This window comes from Zingiber officinale, chromosome 2B (genome assembly GCF_018446385.1).
Source record: "Zingiber officinale cultivar Zhangliang chromosome 2B, Zo_v1.1, whole genome shotgun sequence".
In the NCBI taxonomy this organism is placed as follows: domain Eukaryota; kingdom Viridiplantae; phylum Streptophyta; class Magnoliopsida; order Zingiberales; family Zingiberaceae; genus Zingiber; species Zingiber officinale.
In genome coordinates, this window is record NC_055989.1 from 121,342,812 (window position 1) to 121,367,274 (window position 24,463).

General features: G+C 36.2%; 1 protein-coding gene across 1 annotated transcript; it reads right to left on the reverse strand.

Moving 5' to 3' along the window:
• Window positions 1-896: 896 nt before the first annotated feature.
• LOC122048618 (AT-hook motif nuclear-localized protein 20-like) lies at window positions 897-1,950 on the reverse strand (the record flags this gene model as incomplete). Its single annotated transcript, XM_042610163.1, has 1 exon — window positions 897-1,950. A coding segment is annotated over one exon (828 nt), but the record flags the coding sequence as incomplete, so codon positions are not given.
• Window positions 1,951-24,463: the final 22,513 nt, after the last annotated feature.

Genomic DNA, 24,463 nt, shown 5'->3' on the forward strand with positions numbered 1-24,463 from the left:
TATGTATATATTTATCTATCTAATTTGTGAGAGGATAAATATGTTTATTGAAGTATTTTATTTGAAACAAATTAAATGAAAAAAATATTTTTTTGATATTGTATGATTGGGTATTTTGAAATGTATCTTGTTTAAGTTTTAATCCCCTTTAACAAACCAAAAAAAAAAAGATTAAAATTTTCCTAATTTCTATTATTGCTTATTCAAACTTCTTAAAATATACACTAATAATAAGAAACACTTATGTAATTGTCTTAACAATTCGGATTTAGTTTGGCTCTTTTTCTTAAACTTTTACAATTAGTGGGGTATACAAAATCATTAATCTATGCAGTTAAATTTAAATTAGATCCTTAGTCCATCAAACAATAGAAAGAAAGATAGCTGCCTATAGAATAATCTTTTTTAATATTGAAATATTAAAACCTATGCAAAGGGAAGTAGGAATGATGGTTCACTAAATAAAATACATCTCAACATATTAAAATATTAAGCTAAAATTATAACATGTTATGATATTCTTTCAACAAAAGAAGGGATAATTTTACTATCAAGCACTTAAAGTGCCTATTAGTTAGGAGGATACCTGCTACATCAAACACCTTGTAGAACAATGAAAATGAATTATAATAAAGTATATATATTATAATATGGAAGAGGCAATCATGCAGCTAGCAAATAGATAATAATCCAACCCTAGCCTCTACCTAGTTAAGTTCTTATGGCTATGGGAAATGACCAACCAAAACGCATAGGAACATACACCAAGGAGAGTAGCTTATTGTTTAAGCCAACTGGCATCAAACTATACAGTGATGATAATTATATTGTCAACTTTTTTTTTTCTTTCTTTTACATATTTATAGTTTAATCAACAGAAAATTAATGTGCTTGAGTTGAGCAAACCACAACTTTAAATGCCTGATTACTAATATTTTATGTACTACAACGCCATTGATTGTTTTGCCCTAATAATATAAATTTTTAACCTAAAGATCTTGCACAGATTCTCACCAAATCTAAACAAATATAGAGACAAGCTGAAGTTCGCCGGACTTCTTAATTTAGTTTGTGTTCTTTTTTATTACCTTGAAATTATACAGACAGGGCCGGCGGCTAGGGCTAGAATGATGGAGGCCGCGGATGAGGCCATGCTAGGGCGTCGTGGCCGTTTAAATACGGAGGCAAGGTGTACATGCTCAAGAGAGATGGATCTGGGGGCAATCCTCCGCCGCCGGCAGTGGGCAACGGGCCGGCGCTGCCGCTGTTGGTGGGGCCGTCGTCCTCATCGTCCAGTGGCAACCTCTCGTAGGTGGCGTTGGAGAACGTGGCCGCGATTACCATGACGGGAGATACGGCGACGAGCGCGCCCACGACGCTGCCCCCGACGACCTGCCCCTGCCCGCCGGCCAGGTACACGATGAGCCCGGTGGAGCCCAGCGGGGCCGGCCCGGGCAGGAACGTGCCGGCGAGCGACAGGATCTCAAAGCGGCCCTGCAGGGAGACGACGGCAGCTCCGGGGGCGGAGGGCTGGCGGAGGGTGACGTTGGCGACGGCTCCGGCGCCGCTGAGGACGCTGATGCCGCACTGGCGGCGGCGCGCGAACTGGGCGATGCACTCCGCCACATCGGCGCCGGGGGCGACTTCCATCACGTGGCTGCGGAGCGCGTTGGGGCTGTCTCGGGTGATGAAAATCGGCGGCTTGGGTTTGTTCTTGGACCCCGGAGGGCGGCCACGGGGGCGACGGGGCCCGGCCTCCACCGCGCCCTCTCTGAGATCGGCGTCGACTTCATCAGACTCCTTGGAAGGAAGCACCTCGTCGTCGTCCGTGTCTCCATCGTCGACCTTCCTGGGACGCCTGGCTGCCGCCGAGGACGCCACAGCTAGTTCTCCCGGCCTCGGAAGGCTCAGTTGACCCGCCCACCATGGATTAGCCAGCTTGTTTATCAATTATCTCTCTCTCTTTCTCCTCTTGATTAGTTACTAACTATAACTTATTACTTCTTCATGGAGATGGAGGAAGAAATAAGTTTGGAAGATGTGATCATGGAGGAAAAGAAGATGTTAATAATTTAGAAAGGGAGGTGTTTTGTCCTTTGCTTTCTGAAGTCTACACCGGAGGAAGGAGGAATAACAAGACAAGTGGGAATAAATAAATAAATAAATATGTGGGCACTTCAATGGCATGGCCATCACTATGCATGTCGAGAAGGAGAGAAGGTAAACCAGTGTGTCAATGCTATTGGTGATTGGAGAGGAATATGCTCATCTTGCGAGGGAGGTGCATTGCCTGGGCTCTCTGCCCATCGCCATGAGGCATGAGGCGTACGTGGAAGCTGAGATCATAATCATAGACACAAAGCCAAAGGTTAACAGTCCTTTTGAAATAGTCTATTCCTGAGCATCTTTTGCAGGGTCAAGATATATAGATTAGGGTTTGTTTATTCATAGATTAGGTGGCCGGGTTCCCGAGGGTAGCCTGGAAGGGGAAGGTGTGACAGTGATAATCCATCCATATCATCATATCAACCACTATGTATGCATGGCCCTTTCCCAACTTTCTTTTCTTTCTACAGTCGAGCTGACCTCTTTCTCAAGGCACTGTAAAAGTTATCGGTTCCTCTACCGTGTTGGCTCATGAATGAACATTTTGAAGTTGAATGAATCATTTTTTTTACCATCATATTTAAATGTTATTGGATTAGATAATTAAATTAATTTGGTCAAAAATTAAAAAAAAAATCCTTATGAATCATCAAAGGATGTCTTCCTTTAATTTTTTTTATCAAAAATATTTTATCCCATCAATAGCTCATATATAATTATTCAACTAATTTTCAATAAATTATTTTTATTATTATCTCCTATCTATATTTTATCGTCTAAATTTTGAATTGAGGCTCACTATAACAACTATAAAATTATAGTTGTTATAATACATAGCAGCTACGATTTTATAATTACTAGAACGCATATTTAACATATTCAAAAATGTTCATATTATAGATGTTACAGTTTTATAATTGCTACAACATATATTTAACTTTATTCACCTACTATTCAAATTATAGTAGCTACGAAATTGTAGCCGTTAAAACTTATATAGCAACTACAATTTTGTTACTAGAGGATAATTGGATAATTGACGCAGATTGATGGTGTAGAACCCCCTTTTAATAAAAAAAAATCAAAGTAGAATGTCATTTTAATGATTTGGAAGAAAAATGGGGGCTTTTTTATTTTTTCCTAATTGGTTTTAAAATATATTGGCAAATGATTTTACAAAATCAATGTCATAATTTAAAAATGATTTTGCATGATGAAATAAGAAAAAATAATTTCGCAATGATTCACACCATAATTCACTTTAAAAGATTGTCATGGAATCCACTCATTCCACCATTGTTTGATGGATGACATATAGCTAGTGTCGACAATAAACAATAAAAAAAATTAGACAGGAGGAGGGGGAGGAGGAGGGGAGAAAGAACTTACTTTAGTTGTTGTATTATAATTGCCCTGTGTTGTTTTATACAAGATGGGTACATCAAATAAGGTGTTGAATTTTTCACAAATATGACATACAATAAATTATATTGTATAAGTATAATCCACCGCCTATTATAATTGATCGAAAGAAATTTTAAATGTAATTCCTAATTAGATTGATTTGATAGTGATTATGGTTTTTCTCATTGTAATTTTTCATTTAGTTGATATTTTGCAACTATAAACTTAGCACAAGGTGATGAACAATAAGTTAGACCAAACTGTTTTCTTGTTAAAATCCTAGTGAAGATATCAACAATTTCATGTATAGGGATATAAGAGATATGCAATTTCCAATTTGTTACATGTTCTTTAAAGAAGTTGAAGTTAAAAAAAAAACAATCTTCATATGTTTTATACAAACATAAAAGATTGAATTTGTAGTAAGGTATATTGTTCCAATACTTTTGCACCAAATTTTAGACACATTAGTGATTGATAGGTGTACGTAGCTCTAAGAGAAGAGATTCTAACTAAATAACTTCAAATGTAAAATTGTCAATAGTTTTGTGTTTAGCTTCAATATTGGAGCTAGTTGGATTTTAGAGTATCGGAAGACTATATTTCTTATAATTAAGAAATATAACAAACTCAATAGTAGAATGTTTATCTTCAAAATCAGCTAAGTGTGCATCACTATATGCATGTAGCTCTTAGTGATATGATATAAGAGGAGAGCCTCTAGAATAATACATTTGGGGTAGTGAAGAATTCATTTATAATACTTTTCGAGCATTGCTTAAATGGCGCATGCATAAATTGTCAAGCATAATAGATTATGAAAGCAATTTTGAGTTATGTAACGGAGCAAGAAGTGATAACGATCATCCCAGGAGCCCCTCCATGATTGTCTCATTGGAAGTGAGGTAAATCATATAGGGCTTTGCCCAGTACAGTGGCAATTTCGGGTTATGTAGCGATGGCATGCTAGAGCACTCCAATAATATGGCAAAAGGTGAATATGTTCGTCCCCAGCGTCCTTACTAGCCCATCTCAGGACCAACATGGAGGAGGTAAATTATGGTGACTGAGAATGCCAGTGGCAAGTGGGATGAGTTTACACGCGTTGCAGGGATTTACGCCCCGCTAGCCTTAAGATTCGACCCCAAGACCTTTTGTGGTAATCAATCTGCCACTTACCAACTCAGCTAAGCCCGTGGCGGTTAGAGCACTCCAATAATGCTCCTATTTGTAAGAGGATTAGTAATGGCAGTGGAGGAGGTTAGAGGGTTAGTTATTCTAATGGTTTGTAAGTTAGTTATCTTCTATCTATTTTAGCTCATTTAAGTAATCGAGAGAGATAATAGTTATTGCAATCGATCTCTGGTCAAGATTAACTAGGTTGACCAAGCTTGAGTTGACTCAAGTTGAGTTTTGATATTTGATCAATATATTAGTTGATTGAGTGAGACATCAAATAAGTCAAAGTTGACCAGATGCTTGATGATAGGGAAAGTCCAAGAGGTTGATCAAACATTTGGTTAGGAAGTCCAACAGGGAGTTAACAAGTGGAAAGTCCAAATGAGTCATGGTTAATTGAATACTTGGTAGTCAAAAGTCTAAAAGGGAGTTGACAAGTAGAAAGTTCAAGTGGACCACGTTGGATTAGACACTTGGTGGTAAGAAGTATACCAGAGAGTTGGCAAGTGAAATGTCTAAGTGAGTCACGGTTGACTGGACACTTGGTAGTTGGATGTCTAATGGGAAGTTGACATAAGAAGCAAAGTCCAAGTGGGGTAGGAATGATAGGATACTTGGCATGAGATGAGAAGTCCTAGCAGATCAAGATTGACTAGATGCTAGGCAACAAAAAGTCTCTAGTAAATCACGGTTGATCGGATGCTAGGCAAAGGAATGTTTGAACAGGTCAAAGTTGATCCGATATCCTGCAAAGAAAATCCTAGTAGGTTGAGGTCAAACGGATATCAGACAAGACGAGAATTCAGCCTTAAGGCTGAAACAAGAGTCTTAGTCGATTGATAGGGTATATCGATCGATCAATAGACTCTATATCCTAAATTTAGCATTTGAGTTTTTTTAGGGCTTGTTATAGTAACTAGGGTTGCTATAATAATTAGGGTTACTATAGTGGCAAGGTTTACTATAGTATCAGGTTTAAGATTTCTACTACAGTGTTTTTCTCTATGGTATCAATGCAATTAATGAGTTTGATTAATCGATTACTAACACTATAGCAATGAACAGAAGGTTTAGCAATCGATTAAAAACTCGGCTAGTTGTCTATTTGTCAATTCATGAGTTTAAGCAATCAACTGATGACATTGTAACATTGAATAGAAGATTCAAAAAATTAATTGAAAATTTGACAAGTTGCCTATCAATCAATTGACAAGGTTTAGCAATCGACTGATAGTGATCAAACTGAGTTGGAAAGAGCCATTTTGTAGGTGCAAGGGTCGGATTTAATGGAGTAGAAGATTGATAGGTAAGATTAGTTGACTAATAAATAGAAATTGACCCAACAACAACCCTATAAAAGAAAATTTTGAGGAAGTTTGAAGATGCATGCCGGCTCTTGAGGATTTGGAGATAAAGTGCTATTGTATTTTCTATCATCAAGAGGCAATCTAAAGCAACAAGAAAGCATCCAAAGGAAAGTTTTTATTAGTAAATTTGTTTTACTTTCATTTGTATTAATATTTCAATTTCTTGTTTGTTGTATTATTTGTAAGAAACAGGTTGTAAGAGACTTCTCCATCTTTGAAAGTTATCAAAGAAGGAGAGGATTTAGTGGTGGTAATTCGCTAAGACTAGGCCTTGGATGTAGCAATCTTAGGAGGTTGAAAACCAAGTAAATCAATAGTGTTTACATTGTGTTGTCAATTGTATTTTAAGTTCCTTCTATGCAATCTACTCAATGCGAAAGGACCTTTTCACCTCTCCTCCCCTCTAGCTTGCATTAGTCCCTTTAATAATTACTTTGAGATAAAAGATACTAAGGGGCAAAAATAGCAAGTGCACGGATGTTTTCAAGTAATAAAAGATTATTGATCCTACAAGAACTATAAAATCAAGTACCAGTCAAATCATAAAGCAGGTTATCTAAACAATTGAAAATACAAGAATTGAAAGAGAAAGAAAATGAATCGAGAAAAAAACATGAGACTTAGGAAAAATTCGATCTTGAGGAACAATTTTAGGATTTCAATTTCTCCACGATGACTGTTGATACCCTAAATACTATTTACTCTCTCACCTCAATATTTATACTCATGTAGGTGGTCTATCTCAAGATACCAATATAGACTTTTGGAATTATACCGGTATGCTTACCAAACATGACTCTTACTTTTAAGATAGTCTTACTAAAGTGACTAGTTTCTCAGGGAGGCATCTGTCATGATATCCCACCTTCCTCTAGGTGTTATCCCTATTTTGTGATGCTGAATCAGGACAAACCAATTAGGATCTAAGATAACCAATGGCACCCTCGTGAGATTTTGGATTACTTTCATGAACAACCCCTCAAGTCTCGGTCTTTATGTGTCAAAAAATTTATTGTTGGAGGTTACACTAATAATAAGGTTTTGATGGATGACAAATAGGTTAAAGTTAGATGTGTTGTTTATCTAACCTTTTTATCAAGTATACAGAACTAAAAGATAGGGATCTGACACCAGAATGAAGCCCCAGTTAGGTCTAGAGGAACTGATAGTTGGTATGAAGTCCAAATAGGTCAATGAACGACCTAATATTTGGCAGGAAGTCCAGTTGAATTTGTAGGACATAACAACTACTGAAGTCTAAATGAAGCATATGGTAGGAAGACCTGATGGGACGAAGAGTTAAGTAGGTTTGCAATGGTAAGTGAGGTAAGCAATGGAGGAGAGAGTTCTAGTGAGGGTCAGTCCTAGTTGTTGGGGTTGCAAGGTTGCAAACATAGTCCCATATTGGAAACACATGGGAAAGATCATGGGTTTATAAGAGAAAAGATATCTCCATTGGCATGAGGCCTTTTGGGGAGAGCCTAAGAGTAAAATCATGAGGGCTTTGGCCCAAAGTGGACAATATCATGCAATTGTGGAGATATCTAAATTCTTTTTGATCCTACAATTGGTATCAGAGCCCGGACTGCCAGAAGGTTTAACCGCCGACTGTGCACAAGAGCTATGGTCTGATTGAGCCATGTGGATACAATATTGACCTCGAACAAAGAAAGTGGGGGCTCCTATGTTCGGATCAAGAGGACCAGACACCAGGCAGGAAGTCCTAGTTGCGACTAGGCAAGGAAGTCCTAGTAGGTCGGGTGGACCGAGGGGCAGGAAGACCTGGTGGGTCGAGGATCGGACGGACGTGGGAAGCCTATGGTCCTTTGTTTGAGGGGGGGATTGTTGGGGTTGTAAGGTTGCAAACATAGTCCCATATTGGAAACACATGGGAAAGATCATGGGTTTATAAGAGAAAAGATATCTCCATTGGCATGAGGCCTTTTGGGGAGAGCCTAAGAGCAAAATCATGAGGGCTTTGGCCCAAAGTGGACAATATCATGCAATTGTGGAGATATCTAAATTCTTTTAGATCCTACACTAGTTAGGGGCAATAGGCATCGGTCTAGCTTAGAGTCATTTTAGGAGTCTAAGTTGAGACCATGACTAGATCCTGGTCTTGGGAAGATATGATCTAATTAATAATTATTTTATTTATTTTATACTGTCCTAACTCTGTATTACAAGATATTTTTACTAACACTTTGATGCAAGAAAAAAGTTGGAAATAGGCTGTCCAGGCACCCAGTGTCCAAGCACTCGGAGGTCCGAGCGCCTGGAGTTATTCTAGGCGCCCGGACAAGATGGATGTCGTAGGAGGTGACTAAATGAGGTGACGATCACTATTTGGTTGGCACAGATCACGGTTCGAGCGCCCGAACAAGTCTGGGTGTCCAGAGGTGGATAAAGTTTGTGGAATAAACTTTCGATGAGGTACAGCCACGTTAGCACACTCCAAGGGCCTGAAGAGGAGCTCTAGGCTCCCGAATAGCCTATATAAGTAGCTTCAACTAGCAACTTCAAAACACCAATTCCTATGACTTTCATACTTGCGTCCTGCTCCGAAAAGATCTCTAGGATACCAAAAAGCTGCTCCGACAAGATACACTCGAGTCTTCCATTTTTGCATTGTCGGTATACTTTTATTTCCTACAATTTGTACTTAATTTTTGTATCTATAATTCATTATTATAATGATTACCCAACGAAAGCACTTAGTGAGTGTGGCCCTTGGAGGAGTTATCGAAGGCTCCGAACCAAATAAAACTACTTGGGTTGATGCTTATTTTATTTTATTTTTTCTCTTTTTTCACTACGTATTCTCGTGATTTCTAGAAAAGCAATGAACGATATTCACTCACCTGACTCATGCATCTTTACGATCCTACAAGTGGTATTAGAGCGAGATCACTTTAAATTAATGAAACTACCAATCGAACAGGGGTTTCTTTTTTGAATATATATATATATAAATTCTTTACGTTTATTCTCTCGCACTACTTACTCTAAGACCTAGTCTTGGAATATCTCGTTGAAATTCTATTGTGCAAGAGAAATGATGTGCAAAGAGATGTTCGGATGAAGCATCCACGAACCTCCACCGTATGAAGTGGACTACTTCAGAATCTGGAAACAACAGATGGAAAGCTTCGTAATAATGGGTGACTTGCGACATAGCATTGAAAAGATCTATCCAAAATTCGGATGCGAATAAGAAGGTAATATAATTGATTTTAAAATTATTATCTAAAAAAATTACATGCAAGCTAGGGAAAGTTAAAAATGACCATGAGCTTTGGACCTGGCGAAACGAGCTTTATGAAATTTGTCAAAGTTGGAAGATCAAATCAAAGATTGACTTATACTCAAATCCGAACCAATAGAAAAACGTATTGCATTAGGAGATGCGCTTGAGGTTAGTAATATTTACCAAACTATCCCTGTTAGTAACAATTTAAATAACTTCTATAATTATAAAAATACCCCTATTATAGTGCATGAAAGAAGAATTTCTTCTTGTAATAACTTGGTCGAGATGCTTTAGTAAATTCGAATAAATAAAACTTAATTTAAAATTTAAATATAAATAAGTTAAATAAATCTGAAAATCTAATTATAAAAAATAATCGAATTAGAAAATTTCAAATTATATAAATTAATTATTAAAAATTCAAATGTAATTAATTCATTAAATTCAAAATTAGATAAATCAATTAATAATTTAAAATTTTCAATTAATAAATCAGAAAATTTAATTGATAATTCAGAAATTGAAATTATTAATTATGAAAATTAAATTAATTCTGAAAGTTCTCAAATTTTAGATTTAATTAATTCAACAAATTCAAATTTAAATAAATTGTTTGATAAAAATCTTCAAAATTTATAAATAATTAATAATTCTAATATTAAGATAAATTTGAATTTAAAACTTTAAAATGATAAAATAGATCTAGATAAAATTAATAAATATCTTAATAAAATATTTGATAATCTAGATAACGTTAATTTAAAAGTTTCTATACTAAACCAAGATAATTTAATTAATAAAATTTTAAATCTTAAGGATAATATATTAAATAAAAATAATCTAATAAATTTGACTAATAATATAAATTTAAAAGATAAATAAAATATAAATATAAGGATAAAATCAAAACTAAATCTTATAAATTTAAAATTAATAAAAATTTAAACATTACATATAAACTTTTAAACAAAAATAATTCAAACAATTTAACAAATTAAAAATTAAAAATTAAAAATTAATAAAAACTTAAATATTAAAAATAATATTTTAAACAAAGATAATTCAAGCAATTTAATAAATTCAAAATGAAAAATTAATAAAAAGTTAAATATTAAAGATAATATTTTAAATATAAATAATTTAAGAAATTTAAAATTAAAAGAAAATTTAAATTTTAAATACACATTTTTAAAGAAAGATAATTTAACTAACTCAATAATTTCAAAATTAGAAACTTAAATTGAACTTAAACTACAATTAATTGAAACATTAATTAAACCTTAATTAAGTTTAATTAAACTTAACAAAACAAAATCTATGATGTAGGAGGAGACTCCAAATTTATTGATACCTCAAAAACATAGCCTAATCGTTTGAGTAGTTAGGACTAGATTAAAAGTATACTTTGAATCTTGTCCAACAAAGTACTAGAGTAAAGAGAAATGATAGTATGTTAGGAAAACTTAGTCTAGCAGTTAGTAGGATAAGGCATACCCTACTTGGTCTACTTAGTAAAGTAGAAGTAACTGAAGCTACCTCGTCATATCTTAAACTAGTTAGACCAAGGTTTATCAATAGAAAAATTAAATATCTAATTTTTTAAAAAGACTTTATCTAGACAGTCTGGAATCCAATTTTTGAAATATACATTTAATTAACTAATGCTTAAACCTGAATTTAACATAAGGTCAAATTATCTTCAAACTAAATTTTAGCATAACTCATCTCACAAAACTATAGGAATACCTTGGTTGAACAATTAAATCCGGTGAAATGATTAAGGTAAATCTAAAAATTAAATTAAAAACATTAATATTCAAAAATTTTGAAAATTCTTTTAAAAATTATTTTTAAAATCCTTTTAAAAAATTCTTTTAAAATTATTTTTAAAATATTTTAAAAAATTATTGTAAAAATCTTTTAAGAACCATTTTTAAAATTCTTTTAAAAATCCTTTTAGAAACTATTTTAAAAACATTTAAAAAATACTTTAAAAATTATTTTAAAAATTGTTTTAAAAAATAAAAATATTTTTAATTTTTTTTTAAAAAATAAAATATTTTAAAAATTATTTTTCTTTTATAAAATTATTTCAAAAATAAATAAAAAATAAAAATTAATTAACTGAAAATTTAAAATTTAAAATTTAACTTTAATTAATAACTTAAACTTTAACAAATTTAATTTAACTTAATTAGAAAATTAAACCTTAATCTAATTTAAAAAATTCAATTTAAAACTAACGTTAACAAAATATTGAATTTAATAAACCATAATTAAAAAGTTAAACTAAATTCAACTCAATTTAATTAAAACATAATTTAAACTTTAATTAATAATCTAACCTGAATTATGAATTTAGATCAAATTAATTTAATTTAACTTTAATTAATATCTTAATTTAATTTAACCTTAATTAAAACCTTAACATTACTCTAACTCACTTTAAACTAAATTTACTTACTTTAAAATTTAATGAAAACTTAACTTAATATTAATTTAAATGAATTAAACGTTTATCTCAATTTAACCTATCTTTAATTAAAAACCTTAATAACATTTTAACTTAATCAAACTTGCAACCTGATTAACTTTATATTAATACTAACTTCAACTTAGCTATTCCTAATTTAACTTAATTTATAATTTAACTTTAATTAATGTTAAATCTAATTTAAACTTAAACTAATTTAATCAACTTAAGCCAAAAATGATATTAAACTAAATTAATTGCCAAAATTGTTTAATAAATTTTGTTTGAAGAGTATTGTTTAAAAAATATGTTTCGAAAAGTGTTCAAAACTCATTTGAAAAAAATTTGTCTGTTTTCTAAAATTAGTTGAAAAATATGCTTCCAAAAGTGTTTGACAAATGGTGTTTTCAAAAATTTGTTTAGACAAATTATCTATAAATTTATATTGTAGAAAATATATTACATGCAAAATATCTGCCTGAAAAATTTCTTGTAAAAGATTGCACTTTCAATTTGAAAAAAAATGTTTGTTTTCAAAAACTTGTTTTAAAACATTACTTGAAAATTTATTTGAAACTTTACTTAAAAATTTATTTCAAATTATACTTGAAAAAATCATTTGAAAACTTGTTTGAAAAATTTGGTTTGTAAAACCTATCTATTTTATTAAAAATTTTGTAATTATTTCAAATCAATTTCAAAAAGTTAACCTGGAACAGTTGAAAATTGAAAACTTATTCAAAAATACTTTAAAAATTGTGTTGCAAAAATTCTACTTGGACATTTTTTTGAAATATATGTTTCAACACTTAATAAATAGAACAACTACTTGCATTCTATATTCTTAAAGAATCTTAATTGTTCTATTATGTAAATTGTCACGCCCCGGAGGTGTACTTGTTCGACAGAATGGACGATACCCCCTTGTGACAATATTTGATACGACATGACATAAGTCCACATATTAGGGATAAATATATAATAGAAGATAACAAATATAACCACCACTCAAAAAGAGAGATTTACACAATCCTCTCACAATAATATAAAAATCAAATGATTGCATATTAGTACGACTTACATAACAAGTACAAGTCCAAATAAAAGGACACCACAAGGCTAAAATCCATGAATAAAACAAAGTGTAAATACAAACAACAAGACATAATAGGAAAAAACGATCTCGATGTGATGTGAGACTGGCAACTAGGACTTCTGAGTAACACGACACATCTTCTACTTACTAACCTGGAAATAAAGAGAAAGCAAGGGGTAGTAAGTATAAAATACTTAGTGGGTATAAGAAGATAGTACATGATACTATAAATAGGGAGATCAATGGAATGCGGTCTTAGATAAAATACTTACTTCAAAGGTAGGAGCACCAAAATAATAATCTGCTAACATACAACATAATCAATAACATAACACCCACTAACCTGCTCAACTAGGTCTAACCAATAAATCAAGAGTACCTACAGTACACCACCTATATGAATAAATCCATGACCAACATATAGCAAACATATAACAAGCACTGACTATAGGAGAATGCTCTACCAAGGATAGTCTCGTAGGCAGTAAGGGTAAGCAAATAACAAAAACTAATTGCAGGATAACATTCTACCATGGATGGTCCCATGGGTAGTTAGGGAAGCAAATAGTCACTTTCTGTGGATGAACTCTTTACCACGAATGATCTTGTGGGTAGACAGGGTATATACATAGTTATCTAGCTACGGACTGCACACGAACTCGTTACCATGAATGTCTCATGGGTAGTCATATGTATCATGATTACTGACGACCCTCTCAATCACAAATGAGAGACAATGGTCGATAGGATATATTAATAGTCACTGACGACTTTCTCAACCAACAATAGAAGACAATGGTCGACAGACTATAACAATGTAGGTCTAACCTCACTAGCATTTATGTATGAGCCTAAATAACAATCAAAGTCTAGTAGGGTACTCATTATCCTATAATACGGTATGGTCTTACTAATACATAGGCATGAATAAATATCAAGCAGGTAACTTAGTTCAATATTCTATAATTATGCTATGGTATAGTGTCATTAGCATAATAGTACGAGCATAAATGGTCACAAATAACATGGATAACAATGAGACAGTATGGATATCAAAATAGATCAATATGCAAGATTAAGCTCAAGAAACAAGAGTGAATAGAGTCGAGGTAAATATAACTATCAACCAGAATAATAAGGCATGCACTAAGGACAATGAACTATGAAAGAAAGGGAAGAAAGTACTCACCTCTATTTGCAAACCATGCTGAAACTATCCTCTTGTCAAAGTGCTCATCTCGTTGATGTGATGAACTGCAAGCGCATGGTCGTCGTTAAGTAATAAAATTTATAAGTTGATCCCACGAGGACTGAAGATTAAATGCCAGTTGATTTTACATTATGAATTTAGATAGACAAAATCGATAAGTGTTTGTTTTGAGATTTTTAACTAAAATGTGAAAGTAAAAGAAAGTAAATTGAGGAAGTCCTTAGTTCAGTGAATGTTCTGTTGGTGCGAGAAGCATCTGACGATCGAACCTGTGTTTTGACTATGCCAAAGGGTTCAAAGTTAAGTTGTCTTGTTATCTAACATGTGTAAATGAGTTTGCAGGAAAGTCCTAAGTATACTTAGGTAAAAGTCCTAGCTGCGGTTAGGCAGGCAAAAAACCCTAGGGGGTGGTAACCCTAGGTCCTAGGGGTGGTAACCCTAGGTGACAAAAAGTCCTAACTGTGGTTAGGCAAAGGGAAAGCCTTGGTGGGTCGAGGTCTTGGGGCAAAAGTCCTAGAGTCAAGGACTCTAGGTGGAAAGTCCTGGTGTCGCGAACCAGGTGAAAGACTGGGTGTAACGACACAATTTTCCCTATTTCAAGTTCTAAAAGTCCATAAAAATATTTAGAAATACTTTTAAAATATTCTAGAGATTTTTAGGAATTTTTAGAGTATTTTTACGTAATTTTTGGAGGTCGTTTAGTAGGGTTACAAAAAGAAAGAAGATTTTTTTAAAAAAAATGTTGAAGGTGAGATTCGAACCCACGACCTCGGGTCGGACTGACCCAAGCAAAACCGGCCCAACCAGCTGAGCTACACGGTTTTGTTAACTTTATATGGTGAGAATTAAGTTTATAGCATAATTAATGATTAGGGAATAAATTGGGAAAAAGTGCGCAACTGAGGGATTGAAGCCGAGACCCCTTGCTTCGGTTAAAAGTTGATTGACCAGTTGTGCCAGCGAGTTTTGTTAATTAAGGAAAGAATGGATTATATTAAAGGTATAGTAATTAATTAAAATCTTAGTTATAAGAAGAGGTTTAAGTTTTCCCCGAACCCTAAATTTTTCTCACCCGAACCTCTCCTCCTCTCGCGAACGGCGGCGGCGGCGACTTCGCTGTTCGGGCGAAAAGGGCGACGGAGCTAGGCTTTTTTCGGCTGGTCTTCACCCGTGTGCGACCACCATCGTCGAGGAGAGCTTGTGAGCACGAAGAAGAGCCGAAATCCAAGCTATCCGAAACCCTAGCAGCCATTCCTCTTCGGTTGTAAGTCCAAGAACGCGAGGTGAGTGCTTCTCACCTGCGGTAGGAGTAGTTTCGTGATCTTCTTTTCCTTTTGATTTTGGAATTCGATTTCATTCCTTATCATCCACAGCATGTCTTTTTGTTTCGGATTTATGCTAGTCCTTGTGTTGATTTCGGAGCATGTTTCATGAAGCTTGTATTTTTTCTTTGTTGCTGCCGTGAACCCAAAAAGAAAGAAGAGAAGGATAGTTTAGGTTAGGCATGAAGAACAGATTCAAATCTAGGTTATCAATGATAATTCTCTTACCTTTGATGTCATGAGTTTGTTAAAGAAGAGGAGAAGGAATTTGAATGGGTAGGCATGTTGTTTAGACCTTTGCTTAGATCTACTTCTTTTATTGCTTTTTCTGGTATTATTATGTCCCCACGGAATGGAGCTTTGGAATTTATTCTTAGCTTGGGTCTGAAACAAGTGATTTTTGCTTGTCATGTTCAAGGAAGTATAGATGGATTCGGGTTTAATGAAGGCATGAAATTGTAAACGCTGTATCTCTTAAAGCGTGAGCCTTTGATGTGCACTTCTGTATATCAAGTAGCTTGTGAGGTTGAATCACATATATATAGCATTGCAGTTTAAGCCTTTTAACAGTAGCTTTGTTTGTTATCAAGTGAACATGGACGATCTGAACAGTAGCTTTGTGTGAACACCAGTAGCCTTAACAGTCTTCATTGCTATTAGTTGAACATCAGTAGAATTCATTTGCTATTAATTAAGCATGATCAGTTCCCTTTGCCATTAGATGTGCACGGTGATACTTTCTAGTCTCTTTTGCTATTAGAATATCTTGAGCATGCAGTTATTAGTTTCTTTGCTATTACATAAGCATGAGTTCTATCTTTAAGAACTATAAGCAAGAAAGACTAAGGTTTAGACTTGATTTCAATTCCAGAAGATTGAATATCAAAAGCGCACACAAGGTGTTTGCTTAAATACCAAGTAAGGGCAAGTATAAAGAAGTTATAGTTAAAAAGAAAGTATTTTACTTTTAAAGGGCATGTATCGGACACAAGGTCCAAGGGATGGGCTCCAAGATGCCCCTAGGCACAAGGCCTAGAAGTATCTTAGTAGTTTCGGGATTAGCTACCTCGATTCTTATTAAGAATACGCGCAAAGTGGTACAATGCCGGGCCCAAAAGAAGTTTATTATTATTTTGAAGTATTAAAGTGTAAGTTTTGAAATAAATGAAACAAGCTTCAAATATGTTTAGAATTAGAAAGTTTAGTTTCTTGTTATTTGAAGCATGCAGTAGTAGTTTTATTTGTTTCTTGCTATTAGATTATTCAGCATGTTTAGCTTTATTTGCTCTCAGCATGCAGTTATAGTTTTATTGGATTATGAGCATGATTAGCTATACATGTTTAGTATTTCAGATAGTATGATTCCTTTGCTATTTATGAGCATGAGTAGCTTTACATGTTAGCATTCAGTTTTAGCATGTTTTTATTTATATACATGCATATCGAGTTTTTGTGAGTAGATAGCGCTCACTAAGCTTTATGCTTATAGACTGCACTTCCTCCTACTGCAGATAAAGGAAAGGAAAAGATTTAGCAAGGAAGGAGACAAGGTGGTGGTGATGAAGGTGTGATGGCTGGACTATGGGGAGATCAAGAGTTTGCTAAGGAATTGTTAAGACTTTTCTGTTTAGAGTTCTTTAGTTTTCTTTTAATGCTATTATGAGTCAATATTGTAATTAAGTTTATTCCGCATTTGTAGTTGGGTTCTATTGATGGAGTGATATTGATGTTTGCTATTGTTAGGGTAGTTTTCTTCTTTTATTTGTGATATTATACTGCGTGGTTGTGAAGATATATGTTCCAGCCGCCTGTGGCTGAGTATAGTTTGTTTGTATTGAGGATTTGGTCACCGGTACAGGGGAGATTCTGCCGAAATTTTTCGGTAGAGATTTCTCGTAGTTAAGTAGCGTGCCGGTTAAGTAGAGTTAGTAGTTAAGTAGCGGTCACTCTTAGAGAGTAGTAGTAAGAAGGGTGGTCATTACAGTTGGTATCAGAGCAGCGTCCCATTCTCCAGCATCACACACATCAACATCATCCTTGCCGTCTTCAAGTAAGAAAGTATTTAAGTTTTTCCTTTTATGCTTTCTTTATTATTTGCAGTATGGAGTAATTGCTTATATGCGCTTTAGTAAGATAGAAGTTTTGTTTCTCTTTATTCATACATATGTATGTTTAGAAAGGATTATGTTTAGAAAGGATAGAGAAGATATCAAGTCTTTTTCTCTGCATAACTAGATGTCAAGAAGAGGACGTCCCCGTACCGTTCGTACTGAGAATCAAGATCAGAAGAACGAAGGGTTTAGATAAACTGAGTCCAATCTCTCTGAAGTTGTTGCCCACTCCAGAGACAAGTAGTAGAGCAGCAACAAGTAATTGCCAATCTGATGGTAAATCAGTAACCAGTTCCTCCCACTCCTCCAACAGTAAATGTGGAGACTCCAGTGATAACTGAGGTTCCACCAGCTACCCTGGGAGTCGTCACAGCACCTCAGAAGACAAGAAGCATACCTCATCCAGTGGCTGAAGCTGAAACCAGAAAGATTCTCAGGCACGACTGAGCCCTGGGATGCCCAGGCTTGGTTCAAGACATTTGAGAGCACAATGGAGCTTCTTGACTGACCAGAAGTCGAGAAGGTTGATACCATTAAGTGTGCCTCTTTCTGCCTATCTAGAGATGCTTGTATGTAGAGGGAGCGAGTTAAGAGTAAGAGAGCAGTCAACCAGATGAGCTGGGTTGACTTTGAGATAGAGTTATACTAAGAGTTCTTCTACCAACGGATCACCAATAAACATTATGAGGAGTTTATAGAATTTAGACAAGGTGACCTACCAGTAGAAGAAGCGGTTAAAAGATTTAACAGGCTAGCTCACCTTTGCCTAGAGTTAGTAAGTACAGTGAAAGAATGAGTCAGACTGATGCTCCTAATGCTGAGACCAGAAATAACACCTGATGTGAGTAGTGAAACTCACCAACCATAGATTGGCGAAGAGCTGGTCAGCAGGGCATTAGTGAGCACTATCTGAACAGCAACAAGGCATAACAAACGCAACACAAACCAGTCAAGATAGAAGACAAGACAGTGGGGAAACAGAGAACCCAGTCAAGGAATCAGAACTGGAAGGACAAAGATAACAAGAAAGACCCAAGCAGGAAGATGTTCGGGTAGTCTGCGAGTATCCAGAAGTATTTCCAGAAGAGCTACTTGGACTACCTCCCAACAGAGAAGTGGAGTTTGAGATTGAATTGGTTCCTGGAACCGGTCCAATTTCAAAAGCTCCATACCGCATGTCTCCAGCAGAGCTGAAAGAGTTACAAGAACAACTTCAGGAGCTGCTTGACAAAGGCTTCATTCGCCCTAGTCACTCACCTTGGGGAGCTCCTGTGTTGTTTGTCAAGAAGAAAGATGGATTTATGCGAATGTGCATAGATTACAGAGCTCTGAATCAAGTGACGATCAAGAACAAGTACCCCCTTCCCAGGATCGACGACTTATTTGATCAGTTGAGAGGGGCAACAGTGTTCTCAAAGATAGACCTGCGCTCTGGGTACCATCAGCTGAAGGTGAAAGAAAGGGATATACCCAGAACGACGTTCATAACCAGATACGGACATTACAAGTTTGTAGTCATGCCTTTTGGTGTGACTAATGCACCAGTGGTCTTCATAGACTTGATGAGCAGGGTGTTCAGAGAATACCTTGACAAATTTGTCATTGTGTTCATCGACGACATTCTAGTCTATTCAAGGACCCCAGAGGAGCATGACACGCACTTGAGAATAGTACTGTATGCCAAATTCTCAAAGTGCGAGTTCTGGTTAGATCAAGTGACATTTCTAGGTCACATAATTTCTAAAGAAGGTATTCAAGTGGACTCAGCCAAAATAGAAGCAGTCAACAACTGGGATAGACCCAAGAACGCCAGGGAGATCAGAAGCTTCCTTGGTTTAGCTAGGTACTACAGGAAATTCGTGGAGGACTTTTCCAGGATAGCCTGTCCACTAACAGCCCTCACCAGAAAGAACAAGAAGTTTGAATGGTCAGATAAATGTGAGCAGAGTTTCTAAGAGTTGAAGAAGAGACTGACCAGTGCTCCCATTCTGACTGTTCCAGAGAGTGACAAGAGTTTTGACATCTACAGTGATGCTTCCAAGATGGGCTTAGGAGCTGTACTCATGCAGGAAGGAAAAGTTATAGCTTATGCTTCCAGACAACTCAAAGACTACGAGAAGAGCTACCCCACTCATGATCTAGAGCTGGCAGCTGTGGTCTTTGCACTGAAACTCTGGCGACATCATTTGTATGGAGTTCAGTGCAGAATCTTTACAGACCACCAGAGTCTTAAGTACTTCTTCACAGGACTTAAACATGAGACAGCATAGGTGGCTAGAGTTGGTCAAAGACTATGACTGTGAAATCCTCTACCACCCAGGTAAAGCCAACAAAGTGGCAGATGCACTAAGCAGAAAGTCCAGTGCATCCCTGATGTCCTTGTCATCATTAGCCCTGCCACTGCAGAAGGAGTTGTCAGATTTTGGACTTGAAATTATTGAAGGACAACTCTCTGCATTGACCTTAGAGTCAACCCTGCTTGAGGATATACAGAGAAAGCAAAGTGAAGATCCAGATATCCAAAAGATCAAGCAAGGGATACAAGAAGAAGGAAATTCGGAGTTTCGAGTATCAGACAGTGAAATTCTTTATCAGGGGAGCCGCCTTTGTGTCCCTAATGATGAAGAGCTGAGAAAGAAAATTTTAGAGGAAGCTCATAGTACACCCTACTCCATACATCCTGGTTCTACCAAGATGTATCAAGACCTGAAACAGAGATTCTGGTGGTCTGGACTCAAAAGAGATGTAGCTAAATATGTCAGCATGTCAGAGGGTCAAAGCAGAACACCAGAGACCAGGAGGAGTTTTACAGCCTCTTCCTATACTAGAGTGGAAGTGGGAAGACATATCCATGGACTTCACAACAGGTCTCCCAGGAACCACAAATGGATATGATGCGATATGGGTGATAGTGGACAGATTGACCAAGTCTGCTCATTTTCTAGCCATCAAGGTATCCCACTCTATAGAGCAGTTAGCACAGTTATATGTTAAGGAGGTGATCATACTTCACGGAGTTCCTAAATCTATTGTGTCTAATAGAGATGGGCGTTTCACCTCTCACTTTTGGGAGTGTGTTCAGACTGCACTAGGCACCAAACTCAAGTTCAGCACAGCCTTCCATCCTTAGACTGATGGACAGACAGAGCGAGTAAATCAGATTCTAGAAGATATGCTCAGAGCTTGTGCACTAGATTTCAAAGGAAGTTGGTGTAAATATCTATGCTTAGCTGAGTTTGCCTACAAGAATAGTTATCAGGCGACAATCAAGATGACACCTTATGAGGCACTCTATGGCAGGAAGTGCAGATCACCCATTTGCTGGCAAGAAGTAGGTGAGAGAAAAGAAATGGAAGTAGAACTGGGCATTCAGACAGAACTGATAGATGAGACTACTCAGGTTATCCAAAAGATCAGACAGAGGATTGAGACTGTCCAGAGTAGACAGAAGAGTTATGCTGACACACGCCGTACGCCACTTGGATTCCAAGTAGGGGATTCAGTCTTTCTCAAGGTTGCTCCTATGAAGGGAGTGATGAGATTTGGCAAGAAGGGCAAATTAAGTCCTCGTTATGTAGGACCTTACCTGATCACAGAAAGGATTGGGAAAGTAGCTTACAAGCTGGATTTACCACGGGACATGTCGGCAATACATAACGTATTTCATGTCTCTATGCTAAAGAAGTGTATTCATGACCCTAGTCAGGTGATTCAGCCTCAATCAGTGCAGATCCAAGAGGATCTTAGCTACGAGAGCAGACCTACACAGATAGTGGACAGAGCAGTCAAGAGATTAAGAAATAAAGAAGTGTCACTAGTGAAGGTCATCTGGCAGAACCAGAAGCATGAGGAAATCACTTGGGGGCGTGAGGAAAGTATGAGACAGAAGTATCCAGAATTGTTCTAAGTTCGAGGACGAACTTTTTATAAGGTATGGGGAATTGTAACGACCCAATTTTCCCTATTTCAAGTTCTAAAAGTCCATAAAAATATTTGGAAATACTTTTAAAATATTCTAGAGATTTTTAGGAATTTTTAGAGTATTTTTACGTAATTTTTGGAGGTCGTTTAGTAGGGTTACAAAAAGAAAGAAGTTTTTAAAAAAAAAATGTTGAAGGTGAGATTCGAACCCATGACCTCGGGTCGGACTGACCCAAGCAAAACCGGCCCAACAAGATGAGCTACACGGTTTTGTTAACCTTATATGGTGAGAATTAAGTTTATAGCATAGTTAATGATTAGGGAATAAATTGGGAAAAAGTGCGCGGCTGAGGGATTGAAGCCGAGACCCCTTGCTTCGGTTAAAAGTCGATTGACCAGTTGTGCCAGCGAGTTTTGTTAATTAAAGACAGAATGGATTATATTTAAGGTATAGTAATTAATAAAAATCTTAGTTATAAGAAGAGGTTTAAGTTTTTCCCGAACCCTAAATTTTTCTCACTCGAACCTCTCCTCCTCTCGCGAACGGCGGCGGCGACTTCGCTGTTCGGGCGAAAAGGGCGACGGAGCTAGGCTTTTTCCGGCCGGTCTTCACCCGTGTGCGACCACCATCGTCGAGGAGAGCTTGTGAGCACGAAGAAGAGCCGAAATCCAAGCTATCCGAAACCCTAGCAGCATTAGAAGCTCCCCCTGTTCGGTTGTAAGTCCAAGAACGGCGAGGTGAGTTGCTTCTCACCTGCAGTAGGAGTAGTTCCGCGACATCGATCTTCTTTTCCTTTTGATTTCGGAATTCGATTTCATTCCTTATCATCCACAGCATGTCTTTTTGTTTCGGATTTATGCTAGTCCTTGTGTTGATTTCGGAGCATGTTTCATGAAGCTTGTATTTTTTCTTTGTTGCTGCCGTGAACCCAAAAAAAGAAAGAAGAGAAGGATAGTTTAGGTTAGGCATGAAGAACATATTCGAATCTAGGTTATCAATGATAATTCTCTTACCTTTGATGTCATGAGTTTGTTAAAGAAGAGGAGAAGGAATTTGAATGGGTAGGCATGTTGTTTAGACCTTTGCTTAGATCTACTTCTTTTATTGCTTTTTCTGGTATTATTATGTCCCCACGCAATGGAGCTTTGGAATTTATTCTTAGCTTGGGTCTGAAACAAGTGATTTTTGCTTGTCATGTTCAAGGAAGTATAGATGGATTCGGGTTTAATGAAGGCATGAAATTGTAAACGCTGTATCTCTTAAAGCGTGAGCCTTTGATGTGCACTTCTGTATATCAAGTAGCTTGTGAGGTTGAATCACATATATATAGCATTGCAGCTTAAGCCTTTTAACAGTAGCTTTGTTTGTTATCAAGTGAACATGGACGATCTGAACAGTAGCTTTGTGTGAACACCAGTATCCTTAACAGTCTTCATTGCTATTAGTTGAACATTAGTAGAATTCATTTGCTATTAATTAAGCATGATCAGTTCCCTTTGCCATTAGATGTGCACGGTGATACTTTCTAGTCTCTTTTGCTATTAGAATATCTTGAGCATGCAGTTATTAGTTTCTTTGCTATTACATAAGCATGAGTTCTATCTTTAAGAACTATAAGCAAGAAAGACTAAGGTTTAGACTTGATTTCAATTCCAGAAGATTGAATATCAAAAGCGCACACAAGGTGTTTGCTTAAATGCCAAGTAAGGGCAAGTATAAAGAAGTTATAGTTAAAAAGAAAGTATTTTACTTTTATAGGGCATGTACCGGACACAAGGTCCAAGGGATGGGCTCCAAGATGCCCCTAGGCACAAGGCCTAGAAGTATCTTAGGAGTTTCGGGATTAGCTACCTCGATTCTTATTAAGAATGCGCGCAAAGTGGTACAATGCCGGGCCCAAAAGAAGTTTATTATTATTTTGAAGTATTAAAGTGTAAGTTTTGAAACAAATGAAACAAGCTTCAAATATGTTTAGAATTAGAAAGTTTAGTTTCTTGTTATTTGAAGCATGCAGTAGTAGTTTTATTTGTTTCTTGCTATTAGATTATTCAGCATGTTTAGCTTTATTTGCTCTCAGCATGCAGTTATAGTTTTATTGGATTATGAGCATGATTAGCTATACATGTTTAGTATTTCAGATAGTATGATTCCTTTGCTATTTATGAGCATGAGTAGCTTTACATGTTAGCATTCAGTTTTAGCATGTTTTTATTTATATACATGCATATCGAGTTTTTGTGAGTAGATAGCGCTCACTAAGCTTTATGCTTATAGACTGCACTTCCTCCTACTGCAGATAAAGGAAAGGAAAAGATTTAGCAAGGAAGGACAGAAAGAACAGAGTCACCAAATGCCCTCCTTGCACGAAGACCCGATGACGAGAAAGAAATCCAATCGAAGAGAAACTAGACTCGGAGCTTCCAGGACTTCCTGTAGAACGCCGATCCGAGAAACCCAAAGCAGATCGGAAAGAACAGAGTCACCGAATGCCCTCCTTGCACGAAGACCCGATGACGAGAAAGAAATCCAATCGAAGAGAAACCAGACTTAGAGCTTCCAGGACTTCCTGCGTATAAGAAACCAGCCAACACTATCGTCAGTGACCTAAGACCGGGGTAGGAATCCCTAGCTAGGCCCTCCGACGCTCAAGTTACTGATCTCTCTTGGTGTGGAAGAAGGAAGAATAAAATGAACAGTGGTTGAAAATTAGGGTTATGAATGTGCGCAATGATGTGAACTTACCTAGCCAACGGAGAGGATTCCCCTTTTTATACCACTTCATATAACCTCCGTAGTCATGAAGTGGACCCCGGTTTGTTAGAGTTTGTTATAAGATGACGTAAGCTACGTACTTGCGGTAAATGACTTTTAAGGAATCTTTTTTGTACCCCAGATGTACCTTCTTTGTCATCTAGTACCTGTAAAATAGTCTGAAAATATATTTCCCGCCAAAATATATAACACCTGTTATACAATCACATACTGCAAATGTCTTTATGGACTACTTTGTTTGAAAAATATTT